Here is an 18,007-nt window from a genome sequence, read left to right on the forward strand (position 1 = left end):
AGTGCCAACCATCTCGCAGGCTATGAACAATGGCGCACAACAACGCCTCAAAGAAAGACGTATCGCTGTGTGTTCTGTCCCCGCCGCGGTTGCTTAGCGGCTATGGTGTTGGGCTGCTAAGCACGAGGTCGCGGGATCGAGGTTCGGCGGCCGCATTTCGATGAGGGCAAAACGCGAAAACACCTGTGTATACTTAGATTTAGGCGCACGTTAAAGAACCCCAGGTGGACCAAGTTTCCGGAGTCCCCCACTACGACGTCCCTCATAATCGAATAGTGGTTCTGGCACGTGAAACCCCATAAATTATTATTTTTTTAATTTTGTGTGTTCTGTGTACTACGTAGACAAACAAAGATCCGCTGCACGCAAATAACGCTTAACATCAACAAGCCACTCTCGTTTTACGCTGAACGCTGACGAAGTTAAAATTTCGCCGTATGCACCACCGTTAATTATCGTCAGTCAACGCAAACGGCCGAGAAAGCTTCGCTTGCATCGATTCCCACACTGCTTGGAATCCGTGCAATTTGTTGTACCTAATATAGTTTATTTTCAGCTATAGATCTGCCTTAGCCTGCCATGAGAACGTTGGCAAATGATCAGTTAAATTTATCATCGCGACGAGTCCATCGAACTTCTTGCTCTCCATCAGCACGAAGAAACGAGGACCTTCCGTGACCGACCTGGCAGAGAAACGTCTAGGCGTCCTGTGACCCCTAACTTCGAAACATCCCCGCGGAGAACAGACTGTAGCGCATTTCGGCGCGACGTGGAGAAAGCAGATGCATGCAGGGTGGCTAAAGTTTTTTATTTTCAGCTTATTTTTTTTATTTGCTTGGGGTTGCCACGCGGCATAACTTCAGAATAACAATAAATATAAGCGTGCAGGTCAGGTTCATGCATATACTGCAAAAGCGACTTTTACAAGTACACTTCCGGGGGCTGTCGTTGTGCCAGGGCACGTCCAAAGTAGATGGCGGGCATCCGTTGCAGACGCACGAGCGGCGCATTTCGGGCACTGGACATCGCCTTGACGTGGCTGACCCTAAGCGCAAGTGATGGCTGGTGTAGGGGCCGCCCCGAGGCCTTCGGAGAGGGACTTCCTTTACTCGAGAAAGATCGCGGAGGAGTGAGCAGACACGCGAGGGGATGAGGGCACTCGTGTCACTCCCGAGGTAATCCGGAGAATGGATTATCGGCCGATGAAAACAAAGCGGGGGTTTCCTCCTTGAAAGAGCCGCTCAGGCTTATCAACGACCGCACCTCCTACATCCTGTAACTAGAACAATGGTGCATTAGTCCATACTCTTCCCTACGCTTTTCAGTACAGCGACACATTCATGTAATACAGGACCGATAGTCTGCTGACTCACAAGTCGTTCCGGGCAGCTATATTAAACGCTTCGATAATTTTCCTGGCGAATTGATCCTCGTTGATAAGGCCATTGTTTCGTGAGATAACGCTGTACATTCCAACTTCGAACAATGCCTCGTAAGCACGGGTGATCATATCCCTTTAATGACAGTCTGTGCTGTGTAACCACGTGTTCACGGGTGATCGAGATCGCGTACGTATTAGACAGAGGCCACGGTTGTTAGACCGCGAAAAGTGACCGAGTGAAAGCATTCACTCGAATATGAAGGAGCGTTGTTCAAATTGTGTATGTATACGTCGTTACCCCATGAAGCAAGCGCTTTATCTCAACAAATGAAGCAACTCACTGAAGAAACTGACAAAGTCATATGACCAAACGAAACGATGTGTGCGTCAGATATCATCAGTCATATTGTGCACAAAATTGTACTCATTTTTGCAGAAAACATGGTTTTCTAGCTGAGAGACAAGCTTTTTTTTTTTTTTTAGTATGTTGCGAACTAAATTATTTTCATCACGTGGGGAAGTGCTGGTTTCGCTTTCGAATGACATTTTATAGCTTCTTCTCCTTTGCTTCTGCATTGCATGTCATCTTGTTGAGGCGCGGTTCTTATTACGATAACAGTTATATGGATACTCCAGGCGAATTTGCGCCGTCACCGTGATGTTCGGGATATATATATATATATATATATATATATATATATATATATATATATATATATATATATATATATATATATATATATAGTGTGCGGATTGCGTGCGCCAACTTGTGTTTATTCGGGGACTGCTGTCATTTCATATTCAAGGTGCTCCCATATTCGTCTATGACATTTTCATTTTCTGTTACCTTAATCCAATCTCTGTCTGTTCGCCTTTCTTTCTATAAGCGAGGATAGGAAAGGAAAACCATCGAACAGGTGCTTGTATTATAATTGGGTGAACTCGCTAATTATACTATCCGTCTTTTTCAGGATAATCTAGCAACTTCTCATTGACGCCTTCATAGATGTCGCGATAAACAGCAGCTTCTAATGGTCGCTCTTGAAGGAGCGATACCACGCCACGGCAGCATATTAAAGATAGCACAGACCTTTCAGCACTACGTGAAATACGGTGTGCGAAGTTCAACATGCACACTGCAGCGTAAAAGAGGAATATAGTCGGGCGGCACCTACCGGCGCTGTAATCACACCAGCGGGAATGGTTCGTTTGAGAGCGGATGCCGACGCTGTTTCCGCGTTTTATCTACGTAAACTCTCGCCTCCGTATCGACGGCTCATCTTCCGACAGGTTTATAAGCCTCACTCCGCCAAAAGAAGTCACTTCACCCACAACTAGCGCTTCACACTCTGCACGAAATGGCCAACTTCTTCCAAGGTGAGTTCGACCTTTCTGAATGGTACTCGTCGTGCCGATGGCGCGGAGCTTCTTTTCTTTACGGCAACCAGCGGGTGCGCAAAAGTTTCAGGCACAGTGTTGAGCAAGTACACTGACTTGACCATCCTTGACAATTCAGACGATTACTACGTCAGTGGATATCCGTTATTGAAGGCGTGAAAACGCGTTCGGGTGTTAGAAAACGGACTTACCAGCCTGACGACTATGAGTGAGTGCTAATGGACAATACCTTCCACAAGTGACTGTCGCAGTAGGTACACGGAACGGGTCTGCATGATTTTATTTAACTTTATTTCCTCGTTACGCCGCGTGGCAACCTATGAAAATAATAATAATAATAAAAAAACAGAATACAAAAACAACAACAAGAAGAAAGAATAGGATAGGGAATTTGGATAACAACTTGCGCCCCAATGAAGGCATGTTGGATCAAGGGAGGGAGAAGGAAGGAAGGAAAAGCAGGGATGTCCAGTTTGCTACCCTATACGTGGGGAGGGGGATCGGCGAGTGAAAGAGAAAGAACAAATGAATCTTGATCACACATTCATGGTGGATGAGCCTTCGTTCAGTTCTAACGCGCTGTCTTATGTTGTACAGGTTTCAACAGATTACGCTCGCTTTCAGCTGGCGGCGGGCAGTTAAACTGGAAAAGAAGGTTGACGGTATTCATGGAGTCTTGACGGGTAATCCCAAAGGGCATTGTCTTAAGTTCGTCTGGCAGCTTTGTTAACGATGTATGTTTCCTTGCATGGACACCATTCCAATGTAAAAATCCTCAAGATAAATAACTTTTGTGGGCTCGGGAAAAGGAGCTTAAAGAAACTTTATCGGTTCGCTCTGCGTACAAAAAGCAGAAGAAATTTCGAGGTAAATATTCTGTGTGCTTAGAAAGATCCAGGTTCTCATTTTGCCGCACTTTGAAACACAGTGCCAGCAACTTGAATGGCCGCGGGTGTGATCGGATCAATAGTACGAGCTGCTGCAGCAGCCAAGGAGCTGGGCACATATTCACAAAACGCTCTTACGCTCGAATTGCTCATAAGAAAAACTTCTCGCCAATACTGATGTTGGATATATCATTCCAGCAAGCCAATGGCAAACAGCACTCGCGAACGAAAAGCTTTGTGAATTCGGCCCCTGAATTTCATCGAAAGGTGAATTGTATGGGTGGCCTCCGCGCATGCAGCGTGGCAAGCTCAATTTCTTAATTTCAGGTTTTAAGTTTTTTCGTAACCCACGCTTTCTTTTTAATCACTACATTATGGTACTTTTGTTTAAGCGGTCATGTACGCTGAAATCTACACTTTCTCGAAGTAAACGATAGTGAGAGCCTTTGTCGCGGAATTCAGTAGTGTCAGAGATCTGGTAATTCTTGCTGAGAAGAAGAATGCCTGCTGGGGAAAGCGTCCTACAGTCCACACCCATCGTGCTTCGGCCCACCGGATATGCCCGTCGGCGTTGCTTCCCGCGTTGTGCTGAAACATGATGTCGCGATCAACGCCCGCTGTGACTGCGCAGCGCGCAGCTGGGCGACGTGTGTGCTTCGCAGCGTCAACATGCCTCGGTGCTTTGGCATCGGCTGTGACGCCCGCATTCCTTATGGATAGACACCCAGGGGTGTGAATGAATAATGCGCACGTTCCAACGAAATATAAAATTTACGTTGTTGCGCGCCGAACGAGAGCCTCTCGCTCGGCTTCGCGCAGAGTCGGCTTCCGAAGACAAGCTAGACAGCGATGAGAATTTTTCGTGCTACACATGCGCTACCTGGCGGGGGTCAAACAATACAGAAAACATGAAGAGGTCGACTGCGAGCTGCTCGAATGGCATTTCAGTTGCACTGATCTCAGGATCGCTAGGTTCTGTAGAAGGAAATCTACAAAAGAATAAATATGGGTTGGAGCGCGCACACGGCAGGTATTACCAAGTCAGGATCAAAAGCCTATCGCTGTCCTTGAAAAGAAAGGTGTACAATATTTACATGCTACAGGCACAAGCATATATATAACAAAGACTTGGAGGTTGACAGAGAAGCTTAGGAAGAAGGTAAGGACTGGCGCAGCGAGCGATGGAACGATAAATGATAGGAATAACGTTAAGAGACATGAAGACCGTGGCGCAGATTACACGGAAAACGGAGGTAGCCGATATTTTAGTCGACAATCAGAGGAAGAAATTGAGAAGGGCAGGCCATGTAATGCGTAGGATCCAATCGAGGACGGCAGAAAATTAGGTCGGGCGATGAAATGGGGAAATTTGCAGGCATATAATGGTGTCAGCTGGCGCAAAACAGAGCTAATTGGAGGTCGCTGGAAGAGGCCCTTGTTTTGCTGTGGACATAAAAGATGATGATGATGATGGTGGTGGTGGTGACGACGACGATGATGATGATGACGATGATGATGATGATGATTTGCAAGGAGAGGCGACGGAAGATAGTCCGAGCAGCCGCACTTGGCGCAAGGGCACCTTCGGTCGCCTCTTTCAACAATCCCGCCGCTTGCGCACGGCTCGAATTGCACTCGAGTTTATGGGAACGTGCTGCTGCGCCAGGAGCGAGAACTTAGCGTCAGCCGCTGCTTGGAGTCAGGTTCGAGCCGAGGACTGGGAGGCACGTCGAACAATGGTCTCGGCGTCACGTTGACGATGCACAGCGTATGCAAGCGCCGGCACTGGAGACCACGTGCGCATCCTTGTAAGGCTTGAAATCGCGGCCCGTGAACGAGCGTCTGCTTCCTTTTTGTAGGCATGGCTGTGCAGGCCAAAACGAATTTGAGCTCTGCATCGGTGCGATCTCAGTTATCCGATGTCCTATAAACTGCATAAAGAAAGCATGCCTAGACCGCGGAGGAATGGAATGCGTATTGTTACGTCTCGACACCACCAAGGCGTTATTTCGACGTTTGCCACGAGTCGAACCACCACCCATCCATCAGCGCCTATCCAAAGGTCAACGCAGCGTGAACACCGACTCTTGAAGGGCCTCACGAAAGGCCCTCACCCCATCCTTTGCCTGGCAGCCTGAGTGAAGGATGAAAAGGAGGAGAACAACGTCGACGACCTGAGAGGCGCAGGTTGCTTTCTTGCCATATATTCCAAACCAGTCTCTACGGAGGCGGAGTTACTCCGGATTATTGTGAGCATGTGCGTGGTATCGCTACGAAGTCGAGGAGTGTGATCTGCTGCTGGACAGCCGTGATATTCCGTATAGTCGACTCGCCTAGGGAAGACGACGGGTTTAAAAGCGGGTACTTTCCGAGAGGGAGGACGGAGGGTCCTGATGTGAACTGAGACGTTTAATTTGCTCCTGCATGGAGTGGGCTTCCGTAACTGGAGCCGTGTAAATAGGTTAATAAACCCTTTTTCCTTCAATTTCTAGAACCTGTCGAAGCACTTGAAGGGCATGGTGGATTCTTTGCCCTAACGCCACCCTAAGCCGCAACAGTTCGCAATCGTCCTAACTGCACATGAGGCTCGATCTTTGGAGCATCATTGCACAGTTACTGTAATATACGTACTACCGGTTTAAAAAACAGACGAATCACATCAAACTGTACTGCGTTTTTGCGACAACTAAGTGCACACTGCACAACCTTACCTATTAGGATGCGCACGTATACATTATTTCCTCTCCGTTGAACTCTACGCGTGCCTCCTTGACAAATCCGAGCGCCAATGAAATTATATATATTAGCGTAAGACTGCGGACATCAGGAACTATAATATGGATAGAATTGAACAGGCTCTCAGGAACGGAGGAAGCCTAAAAAAAGTGAACAAGAAACTAGGAATAGGCAAGAATCAGATGTGTGCGTTAAGAGACAAAGCCGGCAATATCGTTACTAATATGGATGAGATAGTTCAAGTGGCTGAGGAGTTCTATAGAGATTTATACAGTACCAGTGGCACCCACGACGAAAGTGGAAGAGAGAATAGCCTAGAGGAATTCGAAATCGCACAGGTAACGCCAGAAGAAGTCAAGAAAGCCTTAGGAGCTATGCAAAGGGGGAAGGCAGCTGGGGAGGATCAGGTAACAGCAGATTTGTTGAAGGATGGTGGTCAGATTGTTCTAGAGAAACTGGCCACCCTGTATACGCAATGCCTCATAACCTCGAGCGTACCGGAATCTTGGAAGAACGCTAACATAATCCTAATCCTTAAGAAAGCGGACGCCAAAGACTTGAAAAATTATAGACCGATCAGCTTACTGTCCGTTGCCTACAAAGTATTTACTAAGGTAATCGCAAATAGAATCAGGAACACCTTAGACTTCTGTCAACCAAAGGACCAGGCAGGATTCCGTAAAGGCTACTCAACAATAGACCATATTCACACTATCAATCAAGTGATAGAGAAATGTGCAGAATATAACCAACCCTTATATATAGCTTTCATTGATTACGAGAAAGCGTTTGATTCAGTCGAAACCTCAGCAGTCATGGAGGCATTACGGAATCAGGGTGTAGATGAGCCATATGTAAAAATACTGGAAGATATCTATAGCGGATCCACAGCCACCGTAGTCCTCCACAAAGAAAGCAACAAAATCCCAATAAAGAAAGGCGTCAGACAGGGAGATACGATCTCTCCAATGCTATTCACAGCATGTTTACAGGAGGTATTCAGAGACCTGGAGTGGGAAGAATTGGGGATAAAAGTTGATGGAGAATACCTTAGCAACTTGCGATTCGCTGATGATATTGTCTTGCTTAGTAACTCAGGAGACCAATTGCAATGCATGCTCACTGACCTGGAGAGGCAAAGCAGAAGGGTGGGTCTGAAAATTAATCTGCAGAAAACTAAAGTAATGTTTAACAGTCTCGGAAGAGAACAGCAGTTTACGATAGGTAGCGAGGCACTGGAAGTGGTAAGGGAGTACATCTACTTAGGGCAGGTAGTGACCACGGATCCGGATCATGAGACTGAAATAACCAGAAGAATAAGAATGGGCTGGGGTGCGTTTGGCAGGCATTCTCAAATCATGAACAGCAGGTTGCCACTATCCCTCAAAAGGAAAGTGTATTACAGCTGTGTGTTACCAGTACTCACATATGGGGCAGAAACCTGGAGGCTTACGAAAAGGGTTCTGCTGAAATTGAGGACGACGCAACGAGCTATGGAAAGAAGAATGATGGGTGTAACGTTAAGGGATAAGAAAAGAGCAGATTGGGTGAGACAACAAACGCAGGTAAATGACATCTTAGTTGAAATCAAGAAAAAGAAATGGGCATGGGCCGGACATGTAATGAGGAGGGAAGATAACCGATGGTCATTAAGGGTTACGGACTGGATTCCAAGGGAAGCGAAGCATAGCAGGGGGCGACAGAAAGTTAGGTGGGCGGATGACATTAAGACGTTTGCAGGGACAACATGGCCACAATTAGTACATGACCGGAGTAGTTGGAGAAGTATGGGAGAGGCCTTTGCCCTGCAGTGGGCGTAACTAGGGTGATGATGATATATATATATATATATATATATATATATATATATATATATATATAAAAAGAAGGGGGATCTTTAGGGACAGGATTTTTGTTAATCACAGCCATATGAAGCCAAGGAGTGCATGGGGGCAGTTATTTGTAGCTTCACACTAAGAACAGTTTACACCCTTTGGCTTGCCCCTTCTGCCACACAAGAATAATCGTCATCTGCCTTGATGCGTTTCCTTTCTTTATCGCTGCAAGCCCGGAACTTTCCAGTGACGAACGGCACGCGCGTTATCAGAAGGGGCACTCCAAAGGGTGTAAACTGTTCTATGCTGATAACGCGCGTGCCGTTCGTTACTGGAAAGTCCCGGGCTCGCAGCGATAAAGAAAGGAAACGCATCAAGGCAGATGACGATTATCGTTGTGTGGCAGAAGGGGCACGCCAAAGGGTGTAAACTGTTCTTAGAGTGTTTAATTGAAGTGCAGAAATGATAAGCTAAGGTTAAATTAAAGTGATCGAAACCAGAACGTCCGCATCCATTACACGTGCGTTGCACTACCCCTTGTGCTGCGGCGGAGGCTGTTCCCACGTGCAGATTCTTGAGTACTTATGCATGTGTACGAGATCTGACCACGGAAGGGTTAGCCAGCACCATTCATGGCCATGACGGCGGATGTGGAACATCCGTCAGACCGATGGTGCTAGCTGACGAATAAACCTTCTATGCTACCTGAAGGCACACGAGGGTTTATATACATGGTGCTTGAATAGATAGAACGCACCAAACGAAAACATTTTATTTTTCCGAGGATTCGGCCGGGATCCGGCCTTCACCGGGTATAGGACGCGTCTCGTGCGTCCGATCATTCGAGCACTTGAAATCACTGGATCCAAGGACACGTCTGACTTCATATATGTACAGGACTATACAAATCCAGCATGCAATGAAGACAGAGAATGGCGTCGTTTTAGCTGTGGTTGAAACTGAAATGTAGAAAATAATGGAGAAAAAGGAAAATGAAAGTGGACGGAAAGATAACTTGTCGCCGGTGGGGAGAAAACCCACAAATTTCCCATTACGCTCGCATCGCGAGCGTAATGGGAAAGTATACCTGGGCCGCGTCGTCCACAACGGCGCGCTCACCACGGCAAGGTGCACCCGTAGCACAGGTGCCTGTACGACCCGCGAGCACCACTACATCGACTACGACGTGTTGGTTTGCAAGACGATCAACTTCTGAAACGGCACGCGATGGAATATGTTGAGAACATTCTGTACCTGTAGGACCAAATAGCCTAAAGCTGCGTCAGAAAGTGAATGTAGTCAAATGGTCTTCATTACTTTTTTCTTTACTGAACCGTTCCAACTATAGCATGAGGGAAGAAAACGAATGACTGCAGCTAAGTCGCTGTGCAACATCCTCACTTCGCGTCAAATGACATCCGTCAGGAGGCGGCGTTGTACTTCTTAAATGAAGAAAAAAATATTGTCGAATAGCTTTTTTTTTTGTTGCTCTGCTTCTTGGATAAGTGCGATGTCGGAGGCTGGGGATGAACAGGTGCCCTGAAGGCTTCAAGTGAAATGCGGCCGCCGAGGCCAGAATTCAACCCCGCGCCCTCGGCCAGAGATTAGCAGCGCAACGTACGCCACGGTGGGTCATCTTACGGTGAACTTCAGGAGATATCTTTATATTATTATTATGCTTCAAATAGGACATCGATAATAGTTTTAGTCTTTTTCTTCGAGAACTTACTTAATTTTCTGTAAAATGGTAACGCTCTTTCCCTCCTTATTTAGACGCGCAATGTTTATTCACTTGCATAGGATGTCTGTCCTGTTGAATATACCTTCAAAGCTGAACCGTTTTGCGTAAGCGTGTGGTTTATATATATTTTATCCTTGAAAATAAATACTTGCGACTGCAGAGTATTGTCGAGCAATCGAAATATAGCTTTACCCCGAACCCCCTTGCCATTGTGGCCAAAAATATGTGTATATATGATAGTGCCATAAGAATTATTATTATTATTATTATTATTATTATTATTATTATTATTATTATTATTATTATTATTATTATTATTATTAGCCCGTACCGAATGAGTGCACTGCCACGCAGCGATCAGTTCGCATGTAAGGAACCTTACATGCCGGGTGATCGGCGCAGCCGGACGGCATGTCCTTGTCAAATAGCTTTTCTAAACCAAGCGTAAACATGGCCTGCCTGGTGCATGCACCAACAGAAATACGGCTTCACGAAAGGGAACTGCACCACCGGAGGTTGCGCCGAGTGGGCCCGTATAATGTATCGATTCCTTTCGCTCGATTTCATTCCTTTCCCATCGTCCTCAGGTCGCAATCGGCCGATAGTGGTAATAATAAGAGCGCCGTTTCGACCACTGACGATGCACGAAAATTAAGACTTGCAATAGAATCGTTACAATATCGCGTCCCTGGTTTCTTGTGCACGTAACTTAATTCCAACCACGCTCTAATGTCGACGGCCGCGGCACGCGCTGTTCACGTGCGCCAGTGACGGGTTCAGCGAGGCGCGGAAAGAAAGAGAAGCATATTCCAACAAATCGCTTGCTGCAGGCTGCGGACAGCTGCCTCTAAGAGCGCGCGTCCACATTCTTTTCACGACTTTTAAGCAGCTGTTCATTTGTATACGCATATGGCGGGTGCAACGTTTTTCGGTGACCTGTCACGCACACACACGTGTCGGGCACGGCACATTGTTGAGACGTATCAATATATTTTCGCTTTCACTGCGTGAAACCGAGCGCCGCCTGGTTTCTGCTCCTCCCAAGCGGAGAGCAGCAAATTCCACAAAGGAAGACGGGGGGTCCGTGCAATGAACTGCGACATACACGCCTATCCGAACAGTTTCTTTTCTCTTCCGCGCTATCGTTTTTGAGAACGATTATACCTTGGAATATCCTTGGCCTCTTCCAGTCGTTCAGCTTTACTGCTTAGGGAAGTTAGTGCCCACTGCAAAGAGTCACTTTTCCGTCGCAAGTTGCGTCGCACAAGCCACAGTCATAGCCGGATACGAAGGTGAGTTTTTGATTTTTCTGTCTGTCTACCATTCAAGCCGTGTCAAGCGTGGTGCAAGAAAGCTCTTTAATCGGATACGAAGCAGCGTATTAGAAACGCACGCGCCGGTTACAAACAAAACATATGTCCATGTATTTTACAAAGCTGACTATTGTTTCTAATTTGTTGAAAAATGGGCCCGAAATTCGATCGTGTCACGGCATGCACACGTAGTTTCAGCTCAGCGCGCTTGGTAGCATGCGTCACAAGGGCCGAACTCAAGTGTTACCCTTCAGCTGCAGTTTCCATGGCGTAATCAACGCGCGAAAACTACGTGAGCACCATGCTACGCCATCCTGCGAGTATTATTAAGAGTACATTATTATTCATCGAACGTGAGCGTTGCGGGAAGCGCACCGTGCAGGAAGAACAGCTGAGCCATGCAGGGTTGTTGATTGATTTAAACACTGTCACTCCGCACCAGACCCGTCACTCTTCTAGTTCTAAGGTTTCATGTACACTGAATTGCCCACAACCGGCGACAAGAAGCTTGGCCTGCATTGCAGCGACCATGTACAAGCCCCCCTGCCACTGGGTTCAGTGCCGCGGACAGCACATACCGCATAACGCCGTGCCAGGAGGCACGGACCTGCAAGGCGAGGACATATTCGTGGGGCGTGCTGTGCACAATGGCGACGTGATACCGGGAAAGGTGGTCCGTTCCCGCGGTGCCTGTTACGTCGCTTATGGCGCGTGTGAACACTGCTACCAAGACTACCAGGTATCAAATTAGATATTTTTTGTCATCAAAAGATATATGTAGGCGCGGACAAAAAAGTAATTATGAAGGCTTGATTATGTGGACAAACACCCCCTATAAACATGCACAAACAGTCAGCCTTTGGTGCACACAAAAAATACCGGTACAAAAGCACAACACACAGGGTTGCTGCAAAATCAGCACGAACAGAAGAATACAAAACGCTAATTACACTACTGAACGTTATATAATACGACGGAAATGCATAGTAGAACATTAATACCTAATATGTAAGAAGACAGTTCACAAAAGCAAATGAAGTTGTTCGACAATTATATGAGATTTTAGCAAACTAGGCGAATTGTAACGTCTATATATAAGTTGTTCCCGCTTGTGGTACCACCTTGTAATGCGCAGTGCGTGTATTATGAGCGTGCTGTTTGCGTTCTAATTTGAACAAACGTATGAAGAATTCATTCTGATCTGAATTGTAACGTGTAAGTAAAGTAGTATAATTCTAGAACTGGGGAGTAATATGAGGTGCCCCTAAATCATCACGAGCGCGGGCGTGTTCAGGAATATTAACAATGTTATTTCCTAACTGCGCGTTTATGAAAAACTCTCAAATGATTTCGATTTGAAAACGTTACCGAGGTCATGCCAGTTAATGTACAGTAACCAGTGATAAAAGAAAACAAATTTGTAGAAAACATGCTTTATGTACTGCGGCATGAAGCGTAGAATTTTTGATAGTACGTCAACGGAGGTGAGGTAGCCCCATCACCCGATACAGTGAATCAAACCAACGTTTAAGCTTGTTCGTTCATTAACAATTTTCCTATAGGACCACGTTGACACTTGAAAATAATATTGGTTGAGCAGGAACCGTTGGTTGTTTGTGCATAAATCTTGCGCCCCCTGAGATCTTTGGTTCCATTCTTTCGCACACAGTACACAGGTTCAATGTGACCTTTAGAAACGTTCGTTGTATGTAAAGCACGATGCACAAATCACCACGATTTGACACCGGGAAGCACACCTGACTTGAAAACGAATACAGAGCCCACGGGCGGCGCCCTCATTACAGTGTGATAGCATAATTATGATTTGAGACATAATGAATACACCATATATCAACTGTAAGTTCAAAGATTTGAATTCGCAGGAGGCTTGAGGTCTCTCTCACGATATTACGTTGCCACAATGCTCCGCTCCCATGATCTCTTACTTACACACTGTTTTGGTTCGTGCCTTTCCATATACGCTTTCTTTTTCTAACAAGGACGACTCAATACAACAATTCTATGTTGTCGCCGCTTTGCTATTACACGAAGAAGAGCATTGAAACTTCCCTTTTGAAGACTTGGCCTGGATTTAGAAGATCTTATTCTTTCGTTAGAAGATTCGAGTATGGGATTGCTGCTCTTCTCATTAAAACATAAAATTTCGCCTTTACACGTCACTCACCCTTTATCAATAGTCCTGAAAATTTGTCTCCGATTACCACTCGCAATAATCTATCCACTTCCGGGCCAATACTCGATGTTGGGTGCGAGCGACATATTTACTTAACAACAACGACGACGACGACGACAAACGATGCCGCTTTCTTACAGATGCTTGTCTCTGATGGGGCTTCTCTGAAGTGGCTATCGGCATCCGATGACTCGCTGCCGAGCGGAGCCATTCAAGGCGGCACTACTTCCGAGGGCGAACCGCTCTACATCGGCCGCGCCCGCCACGAGGGCATGCTGATCGTCGGCAAGGTCCAACTGTCCCACAAGTGCATGTACATTCCTTTAGGCGGTCAAGAGTATAAACACACCAACTACGATGTGCTGGTCTGCAGCACAATTAACTTTTGAGAAAATACGAAGTTCCCTGCAAAAGCTGCAGCCTGTATTAGCAGCAAAATGCAGATCGCAAATGACCGCCCGCACCATAAAACGCAGAGAACGATGTGTGCTGTTGTGAAAGCATGGTGTGTTTGTTTATGCACTTTGATGATGTAGGCCATCAGACAACATTATATTTCTTTTTAAGATGGTGGTCAATGGTAAACTAGCATTGCACGTCTAAAAGGAAAGGAGTGCGCGGTTAATATCGGCACTCATGTGACCATTGATGTGTCACGGCGACAATTCATGCTGAAATCTCTTTCTTTTCTTCTTTTTCAAATTTTGTTTTTTTTCTGTCACTTTGTATTGTCGATGATCACTTGTGTCATTTCTTTAAGGACCTTGCACTATAAAGGTAACCATGGATTTCTTAATGTTACCAATGAAACGAATAATACACCAAACATCAATCCGGCTGCGAAACAAGTCATATGGGCAAAGAAAGGTGGAAATGCTAAGAAAGCAGTGCTGCGTTTGCCCCACGACTAAGGTACGGAAACATTGTGATCTGCGTTTTGAATTGAAAGACCATATTGAAGAACCTAGACACAAATATTTAAATGTAACCGTGAAAAGGCTCTTATGCCATTTCCCCCCAAAATGACAACCACAGTAGCTTCGCCTCCATGTGTGTGTGTTCACTGAGTAAAAGTGTGCAGTCCAAGCTTGATAAGTGAATTCCCATTCGTCTATATAATGACTGTGTGTGCCTGAGAAAAGCGAGGTGTCACTGTTCTTCAACGTTCACCCTATGAAAATCCTCAGTGCTCACGGCACACATTCTTTTGCAATATACGCGAAGTAATTATGCCTTATATTTGAACTGTCTTTGTCCGAAGTACAGAATCAGTGCAAATTAACGTACATCGCTAGCGGCCTTCCAGAGATTTCAGGAAGGGGGCAGTATTGTTGGAAATTATTTGTTGTTTGTATACCTTTCTTTACCCAAATTCATGTGAATTTCTGTGACCTGATTTCGTGTCTTCTGTATTTAATGTATCTATGAAAGCTGCATGACTTTACGTTCTAGTGTGACCTCTGTTGTAATTTGTTTTTATTGTATTTATGTGAACATTATGGTTTGGTTTGTTTTGTTACCTGTTTTCTGAGTTGTCTTTCCTACTTTTGCGTTAGATGACTTAATGCTCCATTCGGTTTCATGTAATTTTTGTTATGAACTGTTTTTAGTACATTTATGCCATCTCGCTAACTTTTTCGTTCTTCATACCTTTCTTTTGTTCACTGTGCCAGCTTATTTCATTTTTAGTGCATATTTGTTAGATGTGCAAGGGCGTAACCGGCGTCGCCCAAAGGCGCCATTATCTACTAACTATTACGTATTAAAAAAATCCAGGGAACACACGTGAACTACAGGAGATGGAAATTCACGACGATGAGCGAAACGAGGACAAGGTGAAAGCAGGAGACAACGTTTCGACCTGTGCACTTGCCTTTTTCATGAATATGTCCTCCTCGCCTCCCCCCCCCCCCACCCAGTCGTCCATACCCCTTCCACAATTACCTCACATTCCTCCACCGACGTTCAGCAGCACACTTTTCTTTTCAGTTCTACACCCTCGCCGCTAACACACCCTCGGTCATTGCCTCGCCCACCCAACTTACCCTCACCATCCTTTAGAAGAACCGTGCCTATATACAGGGTGTTTTTTTTTTTAGCTGCACCAAATTTTTAAAATTAGAAAAATATAAATCACGGTAACGTTATGTTTACCATTCGCCTGTACGGATAGGCAGCCTCTAGATACAGGGCAATGTCCGCAATTACGTGCGTAATTAGCGAAGTTACAGCAATTCACTTTCTAATTATCAACAATAGGTGACTACAGCAAATGAGTACTTTGGGGCCCGTCCTCGACACTATACCTATCCCAACGATTAAATGTTGAATAGCGAATTTCATGTGGGAGCTACGCGAACAATTAGTTCCCTTTGGCAGGCTCCTTGAAACCGAAACTGACTCGAAAAAGAGCGTGTGTGTCGTCAATGTCACCGCCCCCCTGCCTTTCGTCGCGTCTCCGAGATCACCATTGGTCCGGCCCCGCGAGCAGCTTAACGTTATTTCCTTGCTGTTTACGGCATTGGCCTAGCGCTTCAATGCCGGCGGGCCGCCAAATTTACTTCGTCATTCCGTGGGGCCCCTGAAACGGCATTTCGTCGGTGGAAGTGGACACGTGGCGCCCAACGGAATGACGAAATAAATTTGGTGGACTGCCGGCATTGAAGCGCTAGGCCATCGCCGTAGCTGCTCGCGGGCTGGATCGGCGGTGACCTCGGAGACGTGACGAAAGGCAGAGGGGCGGTGACATCGACGACGCAGACGCTCTTTTTCCGGCCAGCTTCGGTTTCAAGGGGCCTGCCTGGAACCCAACCTGGAACTAATTGTTTGCGCCAGCTCACACATGAAATCCGCTATTCAAAATTTGATCGTTCGGATCGGTAGTGTCGAGGACGGGCCCCAAAGTACTCATTTGCTGTAGCGACCTATTGTTGATTATTAGAAAGTTAATTACCGTAACTTCGCTAATTGCGCGCGTTTTTGCGGCAATTGCTCTGTATCCAGAGGCCGCCAATCTGTACACTCGAATGGTACACATAACGTCACCGTGATTTACATATTTCCAATTTTAAACTTTGGTGCAGCTAAAAAAAAAACACCCTGTATATAGCCTCAGCTTCTGCAGAAGCGGCAAGCCCACTACACAGCCAACTGTTGTGCTAGTGACAATATACTGTGCCGAGGAGAACATATGTCGCCTTGAAATAGGCAAGTCCACTTGTCGAAACGTTGGCTCCTGCTTTCACCTTGTTCTCGTTTTGCTCATCGTATTAAAAAAAAATTATTTGTACACCTAAAGGGCACAAAAAATTACCACAAGCTACGTTCTCCAGACTCACTTCATTTCCTCGTTATGCAACAACTAGAAAACGCAAAAAAATATTTAGACATATCGTTATTGCTTGAAGTTAAGTCTATCACAGCGAATGTGTGTTTCGTAAAAAGGTTGCCAATAGCGGCACCTTTTCTCGAAGGAATGCACTATTTCTCAGCCACCATTATTACTTATAAATCAAACTGATACGTTTTACACTTACGAATGGCACCATGATTGCAAGCGGAATGGTCTGGCCGAGTTGGTATTGCCCGTTTTAAGTAAAGGAAGAACAAACCGGGAAAAAAAATATATGCGCAGCCTCCAGTTACTTTTTAGTTCCCTTGAACTCAATTACAGCAAATCGCAGTTGTGAAACCCGGTTCATGGATACGTTTAGAGACCCTCATGTAATCTTAACAACCGCCCTCCCTCTGGCACTCTTCGCAAGCTTTTAGATAACTCGGGTGCCACCCAGGAACTTCTGATAACTCTTAGACAACGCTAATCCCCCTAGTATGACGCGTTCAGGGCGCTGTCCACAGCGTCATTCATAGGCACATACGATATGCAACACAGGCCCTTTTTGTGAGCATTATATTTCGCCCTAAGATGATAGATTCAACGGTAAACTAGAGTTCATCTGAAGTTTCACGCTTCGCGTCGCCACACTCATACATTTTCAGCCTCATTTTTGTTTTCAGGGCAGCCTCAGAGTGGAAGTACTTTCCCCATGAAGTTGCATCTATCAGTTGTCCGTCACTGTCTTTTTCAAGAGCTAACAGAACTTGTATTTCAATAAAACAGCCACATGTAATCCCATGCCTTATGTAATAATATTGTTACCTAACCTCCCTGCCTTTCGCATCTCATTTATTTCTCTCTCTTGTTGTACGTAAATGCACGAAGTGATCACTTAATTCCCTGTTTTACACACACACACACACACACACACACACACACACACACACACACACACACACACACACACACACACACACACACACACGCACACGCACAGTCAAGTCCAACAGCTGTGAAATCACCCGCCGTGGTTGCTTAATGGCTATGGTGTTGGGCTGCTAAGCACGAGGTCGCGGGATCGAATCCCGGCCATGGCGGCAGCCTTTCGAGGGGGCGAAAAGACCCGCGTACTTAGATTTAAGTGCACTTTAAACAACCGCAGGTGGCCCAAGTTTCTGGAGTCCC

The 18,007-nt window shown here is 45.9% G+C and overlaps 2 protein-coding genes across 3 annotated transcripts in view; both read left to right on the forward strand.

Moving 5' to 3' along the window:
• The first annotated feature begins 2,662 nt into the window (after positions 1–2,662).
• LOC142569399 (uncharacterized) overlaps positions 2,663–18,007 on the forward strand; it is a 37,927-nt gene continuing 22,582 nt past the window's right edge. Inside the window, exon 1 of the mRNA XM_075678610.1 lies at positions 2,663–2,758. Coding sequence (XP_075534725.1) covers positions 2,740–2,758 — 19 coding nt within the window. The 5' untranslated portion in view covers positions 2,663–2,739. The remainder of the gene's footprint in view (positions 2,759–18,007) is intronic.
• LOC142566755 (uncharacterized) lies at positions 10,979–17,812 on the forward strand. 2 transcript variants are annotated; one of them, XM_075677653.1, is made up of 4 exons: positions 10,979–11,270; positions 11,816–12,030; positions 13,626–13,775; positions 17,503–17,812. In XM_075677653.1, exons 2-4 carry the CDS (start codon positions 11,821–11,823, stop codon positions 17,533–17,535), a joined length of 393 nt encoding a protein of 130 aa, XP_075533768.1. In that variant the 5' UTR covers positions 10,979–11,270; positions 11,816–11,820; the 3' UTR covers positions 17,536–17,812. The 2 variants fall into 2 exon arrangements, with proteins under 2 accessions (XP_075533768.1, XP_075533761.1); XM_075677646.1 differs by lacking the exon at positions 17,503–17,812 and having other exon boundaries at positions 10,980–11,270; positions 13,626–15,614.

Source organism: Dermacentor variabilis, chromosome 1 (genome assembly GCF_050947875.1).
Source record: "Dermacentor variabilis isolate Ectoservices chromosome 1, ASM5094787v1, whole genome shotgun sequence".
Classification (NCBI taxonomy): Eukaryota; Metazoa; Arthropoda; class Arachnida; order Ixodida; family Ixodidae; genus Dermacentor; species Dermacentor variabilis.